Below are 10,172 nucleotides of genomic sequence, written 5' to 3'. Positions count from 1 at the left end.
TATTACAACAAGTTTGGAAACACAGCAGATTTAAACTACAACATAACTGCTAAAATAAGGTAGATGCTAGTGAAGTAAGTCTGTCTTCATCACTCTCTCATTAAGACCATCAAAACAATGTAATTCATTGCAGCCGGTCTTAAAGCATACTTCATAAGTAAAGAGGAATGACAGAACCTTACATCTCACCACATCATCTTCAAAAAACAGTCATCAAAGGTCTTCATGAATTTCTTCCACGACCTTTACCTTCATCAAAATAACCATAGCCAAGGCACCAAGAGGTGAACCAAACACCATTGTCAACATAAAAAAAACTAAAGCAAGACACATCCTACAAAAGGATTAAACCAAAAAGAAGAATCTCAGAAATAAAGGCTATTAGTTCCTGAGATTCCTGACTTGTTAATCATTTTCCTTAGAGGTTTATGGTAAAACCGGATAGAACCTCAGTCCTGGATCCTTTCTGCATTGACGTGTGTTCCTATCAGTCTCCATGTGCACCTGTTTCCCTTTTTTCCTCTTCGAGCTCTCACCAATTTCATAATTTTCTTTTGGATTTCCAGTTTTAGAAAACAGAGAATCTGATGAGATTTTGATGGAGGCTGAACTTGAAGACGGGAAACATTGGAGAGGGTTAGCAGCTAAAAACTCCTCAAGATTCGGCGCTGGAGAAGCAGGTCTCGGCGGCTGAGAGATAGGGGAATAGGAAGAGATTGCGGAGCTCTGATCTGATTTAATGTCTCCATTACAGCTGTTGTGAACGGATAACACTTCTTCTTCCTGACCAGGAGCCAGAGGAACATCGAGGTAATCATCATCAAAAGCCGGAGGAGCAAGATACGGACAGTGAGCCAAGTCGTGATTGAAGCAACAACAGTTGGTGCATACTTTTTTGAGTTTTTCATACTCAAAACCTATCATGGCTCTTTCTCCAGTTTCAAATCTGACCTTTCTCTGATTTGAACCCACAGGTCAATAGATGTAAGGAAATCCTCTCCAGGAAAGTCTTCCCACCTTTGAAGAGCAACAAACCATTTTTCAAACACCCAGGGTCCCCTTCTGAGAACAGAGGCTAAGTCACTCTCTGAACTAAACCTGAATTGAACATAACTATCATCCAGAATTCGACCGTGCACCCTGTCGTAAAGCTCCCATTGAGCAGGTAGGGCAGTTAAGACACGCCCACGGTCTTGGAGAGTAGGGTTAAGCAGACGCCCAATAAGGCTGCGTCTATTCCTTGCCAGAGCACTATCATAAGCTGAACTAGGAATAAACAGTTCCGGATCATCACGACCAAGAACCATATATTGAAGATCATTCCAAAGTTCATCAGCCATGATAGATAAATAAAAAACGAGAGAAAGGGTAACTACTAAGGAAAGAGAAGCGAGAGAGGGTGGTAATATATATGGGTGACTAAGAGGGAATAAGTTAAAATAGGACTAGAAAATATGAGATAAGGAGAGAAGAAGGTCAAAGAAGATAAGACTTTTTTGTGGGAACTGAGTCAAAACTTCTAAGGAAGGAAGAGAAAAGATTAAGAAACCAAGATAATCACCGCTTTAGAATCAAAAAGTCTTCTAGATTTGTTTTTTTCTGAAAGTCAGAATATAAACCATTCTAACGATGAAAAACAAAAAAAAGTTTTACTATTAACACTAGATAAGAGAAATAATATAAGAAATTTCTGGAAGAAGAGCAAAAGGAAAATACTAATGCAAAGAATTAAAAATCATGCTTTGCTCATGATCAAAAAAACCTTTCAACCACATAGGCTTACCAGAAGCTACGTAAGAAGATAATCTCAAGTCCAGAGTGACACTTTTTGCAATCATCATAGCTCCCGAATTGCTTTTTAAAGGTTCAAAGCTAAGAAACCAAAATGGTTTCCCTTTACTATATAAGATGAGGGGAGAGATGAAGCTTACAATTGATGGCCAATGACTTGGGTCATGTATAGCTTGAATAATTTCGAAAGTAGACGCGGCAAAAGTCACATTCGCGAAATGCAAGCTTGTCATACTCTCTAAAGCCCACTCCCAACTCTTGATTTTAGCTTCAAAGACAGAATTGACAGAGGCAAAGGATCTTCTACTATGCATGAGTACATTACCTGTAGGATCTCTTACTACCCAAGAAGCTCCAGATAATGAAAACTTTTTGGACCATGAAAAGCCAATGTTACATTTCACTTCATCATGTAAAGGGGGAAGCCATCTTTCGTCCTGGTTTGAAGGGTCAATCTCGTGGCAGCGGTTTAGAGTCTGCGCTGCACTCCATTCCGAAGAAGCCTCCCATGCTTTTTGGACAACATCAAGTGGTGAAAAACAGACTCCTTGAAAGAGTAAGGAATTCCTGTTTTTCCACAATTGCCACAGAATCCAAGAAAAAGATGAACTAGGTTCTGCAACAAAGTTCCCTTGACTCTTTAAACTCAATACGTGATGCATATTTTCAAAAATTGAGTTGCCAAAACCCAAGAACGGAGATGGAGTATTGGAAAGAGCCCAAACTTGTCTTGCGAAAGGACAGAGGAACAAAATGTGGTTGATAGATTCTATCTCTGCACCACATATCATACAACCATCAAAAATTCTCATTGCTCTAGTCCTAAGTCTTTCTGTAACAGCAAGAGCTCCAAGTAAAGCTTTCCAGAGAAATATTCTAATTTTTGGAGATGTAGCCACCTCCCAACAAGCTCTTAAGACTGGATTTCTAGAAGGGCAGGCACATGCAATCTGCAGACTTTCCTTTTTTCTCACTTTAAACATCAAATTGTAACCAGAGCTCACTGAGTAAATTCCATTCCTTGTTTCCCCCCAGCAGAAAGAGTCTCTATAACCTAACCTAGGTTTTATAGCTTTAATGCTTTTTATCTCAGAATGATGAAAAAGAGCACTTAAGAGATGATCATCCCATTTTCCGGATTGCTGATTGAAAAGATCAGACACTTTAAGTTCAATATTCATCAGAGAATGAATACCAACAGGTCTTGTAGGGCTACCATCATATAACCACTTATCAACCCAAACAAGAGTGTCTTTACCATTTCCAATAACCCGGCGAAGATTATTTGAAAGAAGTTCTTTACCAAAAAGAATACTCCTCCACCCAAAAGAAGGGCTTCTTCCAAATGAGGCATCAAGAAAGTCAGTAGAAGGAAAATATCTGCTTTTTAAGAATTTGGAGAAGAGACAATTTGTATCATGTAAAAGCCTCCAAGCTTGTTTTGCTAGCATCGCTTGATTAAAAATTTCCAAATCTTTAAAACCAAAACCACCATCTACCTTTGGTATAGTCATCTTCTCATAGCTTAGCCAATGGATTTTTTTTTTTTCTTGATTATTATTCCACCAGTAATCCATCATGACAGAAATCAGATTCTTGATAGTATACTTAGGCAATTTGTAGCAGGACATTGCATAAACTGGTAAAGCCAAAGCAATAGACTTTAGAAGAGTTTCTTTACCTCCTTGAGAAAGATTCTTGGCATACCAACCAGTTAATTTAGACTGGAGTCTCTCCTTGATAAAACCTAGAAGCTGTTTTTTGGAGCCACTCAAACATTCAGGAAGACCAAGATATCTACCCTCCCCACCTTCTAAGCTAATCCCTGTTTTGTTCTTTATCCAATTCCAATCTTGAATCTCTGACTTTGATCCAAATGTAATTGCTGATTTTTGCCTATTTATCATTTGACCCGATATCTTTTCATAGTTCTGAAGGCAATTCAACATTTCAGCACATTGAATCCTATTGGCTTTACAAATGAAGAGGCTATCGTCTGCAAAAAGCAAGTGATTGATGGCTGGACCAGAATGATGAAACTGAATCCCAGAAATTTTATCCTCACTTGCCGCTTGATTGAACAAGTGAATCAGCGCCTCAGTACACAACACAAAAAGAAAAGGCGATAAAGGATCACCCTGTCTAATGCCCCTAGCCGGTTTGATCAAACCATAGGATTCTCCATTGATTACCACTGCATAGCTAACTGAAGAAACACAAGCCATAACCCAAGAGATCCAACGTTCATTAAATCCAAGAGCGATAAGCATATCCTTCAAAAAAATCCATTCTACTCTATCATATGCTTTTGACATGTCAGTTTTAATCAACATAAACTCTTGAGATATCCTTGGATGTGTGTGAAGACTATGAACAATTTCATGAGCTATCAAGATATTGTCTGAAATCCATCTTTCTGAAACAAATGCTGCTTGAGTAGGAGAGACAATGGATGGTAGATGTCTTTTCAGCCTAAGCACAAGGATTTTTGAAACAATCTTGTAGATCACTGAGCATAAACTAATAGGTCTAAGATCTGACATACGTTTTGGATCTGGGATTTTCGGAATGAGACAAAGAAGAGTGTGATTCCAATCCTCAGGGAGATTACCAGTAGCAAAGAACTTAAGAACCTCACCATTAATCTGGTTATGGATCAGTGGCCAAAATTTTTTGAAAAAAAACCCTGTGAGACCATCCGGGCCAGGAGCACTTTCACTACTAATCGAGAACGCAGCTTGTCTGATCTCCGACTTCGAAATATCTTTTACGAGATCCTGATTCATGTTATCTAACACTCGTGGTCGAAAGTTATGAAGGATATCACTAAGTTGTGAAGGCGAAGATGATTTAAAGAGGTGATTGAAATACTTAACTGCCACTTCTCCTTTTTGTTGCTCTGAGAAATGTTCTATACCATCATCATCAATGAGAAACTGTAAAGAATTCTTCATTCTTGCAGCTTTTACCGATGCTTGAAAGAATTTTGTATTCTTATCACCATCAAGAAGCCATTTCTCTCTACTCTTTTGTCTCCAGTAAATTTCTTCTTCTCGAAAGGCTACAGCAAGTTCTTTTTTAATCTCATTAATCCTTCTGAAGCAGGGTTTCAACGATTCATCTTGCTTCTTCAACTCTTTCCGTAGACTTTTTATACGAGTTTCTGAGCTGGACCAAACTCTATTCTTCCAAGCATTAATTGCCTTTCTGCAGTTATCACTTCTTAAAAGAACAGAATTTTCAACTTCTAGAGAGCTCATCTCATTCCAAGCCTTCTGAATTACCTCCCATAAAGAAGGGTCCTCAGCCCAACGTTTGTCAAACCAAAAGTTACTCCGAAATAAATCCTTATCATTCGTAAATTTAACCAGCACAGGTTTGTGATCCGAGCCTAGTTTCTCCAGAAACCATTGATGGCTGTTTGGAAACATAGATAACCAAGCAGGATTTCCAAAACAGCGATCTAGTCTACACTGGATCCATTGTTTATTTCTAACACCACCCCACGTGAAGCCATTTCCAGAGCTCCCAAGTTCAGACATATCACAATTATCTAAAAACTTTTGAAAAGGCAGAAAAGAGCTTTGGTCTCGCAAAGGACCACCCAACTTATCTCCATTGGACAATATTGCATTAAAATCTCCAAGCATACACCAAGCTTCAGTTCTTAACAGCCCAAAATCTAGAATTTTATTCCACACAAGGGATCTAAGACCAGTAATCGGATTCCCATAAACACAAGAAATAAACCAAAATTTTGATCCACTTGAGATTTTCATATCTATAAAGTTTTTGTCAACCAAAAGAAAATCTATATCTATATTGTCTTTCCATAACAGAGCTAAACCCCCACCATATCCTACAGGTTCAACTGTTTTCAAGTTACTATAGCCCAGCCAACCTTGAACCTTCTCCAAAAAACCTATTGAGTTCTTTGTCTCCATGAGGAAAAGGATGTCAGGGAAATGAGCTTTTCTCATTTCCTTGAGATGACGAATTGTCCAGGGATTCCCCAACCCTTGACAATTCCAGCTCAAGATATCTATTGATCTTGCGGCAGTTCACCAGGAACCACCGAAACATTGTCTCTCTGGAGACTTTTGGCCAAACTCTTCCCATTATCCCTACCCTCATCATCCCTTGAAACTTTCGCACTACACTCATTAAACAGATCAATAACTTTCAAATTTTTGCCTTTCTTATCTTTCGAACATTTTATCCAAGGCCTAGGTCTTTTAGTTGATTTTATCATCTGATGCTGACTTTTGGACGAGCTAGCTTCGAGATTACCAGAACAGAAAGCAGATGGAGAGCAGTAGAATGACGTACCTTGATTCACACTTTGAATAGGGACCTCTAAGAGAGAGCTCTTTTTTATCACCATATCAGCTTTGATTGTATCATGTAAAAGCTTTGCAGAGTTACCTTCTACAGTGGAGGTAGCTACCGCATCTGATTCCCTTTCCTTGCCTTTGTTAAGAGTTTTAGAAGCTGTCACTGTTCCAGAAGTCACTTGATTTTCGAGAGAAGAAGGAACCAAAGGGCATCGAGATTTATCGTGTGTCAGCCTCTGGCACTGGAAGCATCTTTTTCTAATTCTTTCGTAATCAATTCCAATCCTTACCCTCGATCCGTTCGGGAGTTGTAGCTCTTTAAAATTTCTTAAGCCCTTAGAGACATCAAGAGCAATTCTAACCCGGACATAGTCATTGCTTTGTGCTTCTTTCTCATCAAAGGGCACTTCCAAAACCTGTCCAACACATCCAGCAATTTCCGATATAGTATCTTTTGTATAGTGATTTACTGGAATGTTACGGAGTCTAATCCAAACCGGCATAAACTTCAGATAATCAGGAGGAGGATTTTCAACCCATCTTTCCATAACAACACCCCAATCATCTTGCGTCCAAACCCCAGTTTTTAAGATCTCATGTATGTCTTCTTCATTCTTGAAGATGAACTGGAACCTATCTCTCGATAGAGCAATTCCTCTAACCCTATCATATAATCTCCAAATTCTTGGCATCTCTAAAATCCAATTCGACATGCGTTGAAATTCAGGATTTAAAAACCTTCCCATAATACTTCGCTTGTTCCTCTCAGAGGAGCTGAACTCTGGTAAATTAGATAAAACCAGAGGTTTATCTTCTTCTTCCTCAATCGTCATCTGTTGGAGAAAGATATCCAATTGCTTTTCCATATCGAAAACGATCTTTAGAAAGGAGTAGCAAACCCGTGATATGCAAAGAAGAAGCAACTAATGCGAATTGAAAAACTGAAGTATCGAAGTTTACTGAATTTGAATTTGTCTGAAACCGGCCAGAAAACGGTAATATCTCCGGCAATTTCTCTGCTCAGTAATCTGTACCTGAGAGAGAAGTTCTTAAGTACAACATAATAAAGTATCGAAAAAGAAATAACAATGAAATCGACTCTCGCCGTTTACATCGCCGCCATAAAACAACTTCATTGTTTTAATATTTCTTTTTCGATAATATATAATTTGCAAATATTCAGACACATTCTATTCTTTATTTATCTAATCTTTGCCATCAACATTTCTTTTCTGCCGTCAACAAATTTTATTCTTTGTATAGCACATCATCTTTTCGTTTTAATCAACTAAAATTTTATCGATCAACTTTAGAATAGAGTTTTTTATTTCTTTCAGTGTATTATATTTTCATAAAAGCTTAGTTGTTTTTGTGTTAATTTCACACTAAAGTAAAATACAAAACCCAAACAAGAAAAACTAAAGCTGATGGACAAAGTAAAAACTTCATTGAGTCAAGACTAAAGGAGTTTATAAAGAAAAGTGAAAGACAGTATAAACACACAAAGCAGAACAACTCATACGTAAAACAAAGGAGAACGAACTCATCAAATAAACACAAAAACAACTAAGCTTTTATGAAAATATAATACACTGAAAGAAAGAAAAACTCTATTATAAAGATAGCATGAAGATTGATAAGAAAGAAGAAGAGCGATCAATCTTCATGCTATTCACAAAGGCAATCGGCTAACCAATTTCTTGAAATGGTCATTCGTTTGATGAGAAGAACCAGTAATGTATGTGGTATTCTATAAACAATCAAATGATCTATACGAGACAACCAAGCTAAATTGAAGAAGATTATAAACTTTTTTCGTATTTATCAGGTTGATCATATAATTTTTTGATATATTTGTGTTATATTTTTTTTGTTTAATTAGAGTTTAAGATGTATTATAATAGGCTTCAAGTTTCTAAAAATCGGTTTTAGAGCTAATTTGTCGACGATTTTGGTAAAGGGAAAGAAACTCTCACACGATCAAGGAGACTCTAACTATGGTTCCTAATGTAGAGTCACACGAAAATATGGCTTAGGCGCAGATCCACACATATATATTCTTTTTTTTAATTTAATATTAAATTATATTTAAAGAAGAAAATAGTTTTGTTATAACGAGTGCAGCTATTGTTTGAATGTTTGAGCTAGAGAAGATTACGTAACTAGAAAGAAACCAAAATTAGGGACTAGTTTGGAACTAAGCCTGAAGGCTGTTGTCGAACCTCCTATCCCCGTTCGCTGAATAGATAGAATCTGATCCCTCACCTGGCGATCAATCCATTTGATCAACTGTCCTGGCATGTTGGCATGTTGACCATATCTTCATTCGTTGCGTTCTCGCCAGATGGTGTACACAGTAAGTTGAAAGGTATAATGAGTAAAAAAGCTTCTCAAGTGATCATGGCGTGTGTCGGCTAAAAGCGTTAGAAGCTGATTCCAGTCGGTAGAGTACTGGGTTCGAAACACCCCTTTTGCCGTCGCAGCCCACACTTCAAAAGAGAAGGCACAAGCAAAGAACATATGTAATATAATTTCCACACTTTGCTGACAAAACACAGAGGTACTTGTAGCCCCAACGTTCCACCGCAACATTCGATCCCCTGTGGCCAGTTTATCATGAGCCGCTAACCAGGTGCAAAAAGTACACTTTGGAGTTGCATGAGTGAACCACACAGCGCGGTGCCATGAAACCTCAGCAGAGGTGGAACGAATATGATTCTAAGTGTCCGCCGTAGAGAACTCCGCTTTGAAGCTGTCATTCTTCCTTTTCCACAAAACGAGATCAGACTGCTCTGTTCTCTGTTGGTACTGCGAGCGTAGCATATCTACTATCGAGAGGAGATGTGGAAGATGAGGTCTCCGTCGTCTACTAGTCGACCAAGCCTCTGCCACATATATATTCATTTATCATAACTAGATATAAAAGTGAATCCGAATATATCATTTTTTTTAGTGTGAAATAGGAGACAAAGTCCCCTATGTTTTATTAGAAAAAAAAACTACATACGAACAGTAGGTGGGATCGCAGTCCTTTGGACATCCGCTAATAATACCGGACAATATCATCCAAGCAAACATCTTAAAAAAGAAAAACTAAGCAGTGAAGAAAAAACATAGTTAGTGAATTTCAATATCATAATTTTTATAATTTAATATAAATAAAAAGTGAATCCAAATATGTAATTTTTATAATATAAAAAGGGTCTGAAATTTTAAACGAGGAATTCTTCAAAATACCACATTTTAAATGTCTTTCCAAAATATCATATTTTAAGTTTTTTTTAAATGTCACAAAAGTTTTTTTCCCAAAAATACCATAAACACAAAAATCAAATTTGAAGTATGGAGAATTTATTTTTCTAGGTTTGGATTGATAAATTTAGATTTAATGTATAGTTTTTAGAGGGTATGATTTAGGGTTTAGTTTTGAATATAAAAACTTTACTTTAATTTTATGATATTTTTGAAAAAAAAATCATTTTATTAGTATTTTTTAAAAGTAAAAACTAAAAGTGGTGTTTTTGGAAAAATTTTTATTGTAACGATATTGAGAAAAATTGCTTCTCTTTAAATTTACAAATTAATTTGTAATAACAAATTCTGCGCATCGCCCTTTTACACTTTCACTTATGAGCTTTGTTTTCTCCATCACAAAGCAAACCAACACAAACAAAAAGCCCACCAATTAGTTAATCAAATCTCTCTCGCCGCTACTCTCTCCGCTCTGCCGCCGGTTATCACTCCGGAACGTCTCTCAGATCCGTCCGGTGAATCTTGGCCATTTGATTTCCCAATCTCACAAATATTTTATTTTCTTTCTAAATCTGAAGGTGAAACCACACTAGAGTAGGAAGTGTTTTAGATTCCTAGTTTTTTTTTTTTTTATGTCGTCCCCATCGCTTCAACAACTTACTGAACTGAAACCATTATGATGAACTCCTGTCGTAGATTTCGTTTCTGATTTCAGACTCAAGCCTCTTCTTTTTTACTGTTTTGCAGTATTGAATCAGAGAGAATTTTTTTTTTTTTTTTTTTTTTTTTTTTGCA

General features: G+C 37.1%; 2 protein-coding genes across 3 annotated transcripts in view; one reads left to right on the top strand and one right to left on the bottom strand.

Annotated features, from left to right (window-relative positions):
* Positions 90–924, bottom strand: LOC104743767 (uncharacterized protein At4g02000-like). The gene is made up of 3 exons (XM_010464814.1): positions 449–924; positions 250–334; positions 90–149 (listed from the first exon to the last, which is right to left on the bottom strand). The coding sequence occupies exons 1-3, from the start codon at positions 922–924 to the stop codon at positions 90–92; spliced, it is 621 nt and encodes a 206-aa protein (XP_010463116.1).
* Positions 9,724–10,172, top strand: part of LOC104741969 — a 3,000-nt gene continuing 2,551 nt past the window's right edge. The window contains exon 1 of one of the 2 annotated variants that reach the window (XM_010462918.2): positions 9,724–9,892. The gene's annotated coding sequence lies outside the window, so the exon portion shown is untranslated. Of the gene's footprint in view, positions 9,956–10,172 lie in introns of both variants that reach the window. The other variant, XM_010462917.2, reaches the window with a different exon arrangement.

Source organism: Camelina sativa, chromosome 14 (genome assembly GCF_000633955.1).
Source record: "Camelina sativa cultivar DH55 chromosome 14, Cs, whole genome shotgun sequence".
Taxonomy (NCBI): domain Eukaryota; kingdom Viridiplantae; phylum Streptophyta; class Magnoliopsida; order Brassicales; family Brassicaceae; genus Camelina; species Camelina sativa.
Note: the sequence above shows the minus strand (reverse complement) of the source record. Positions and strands in the feature narration are given on the sequence as shown.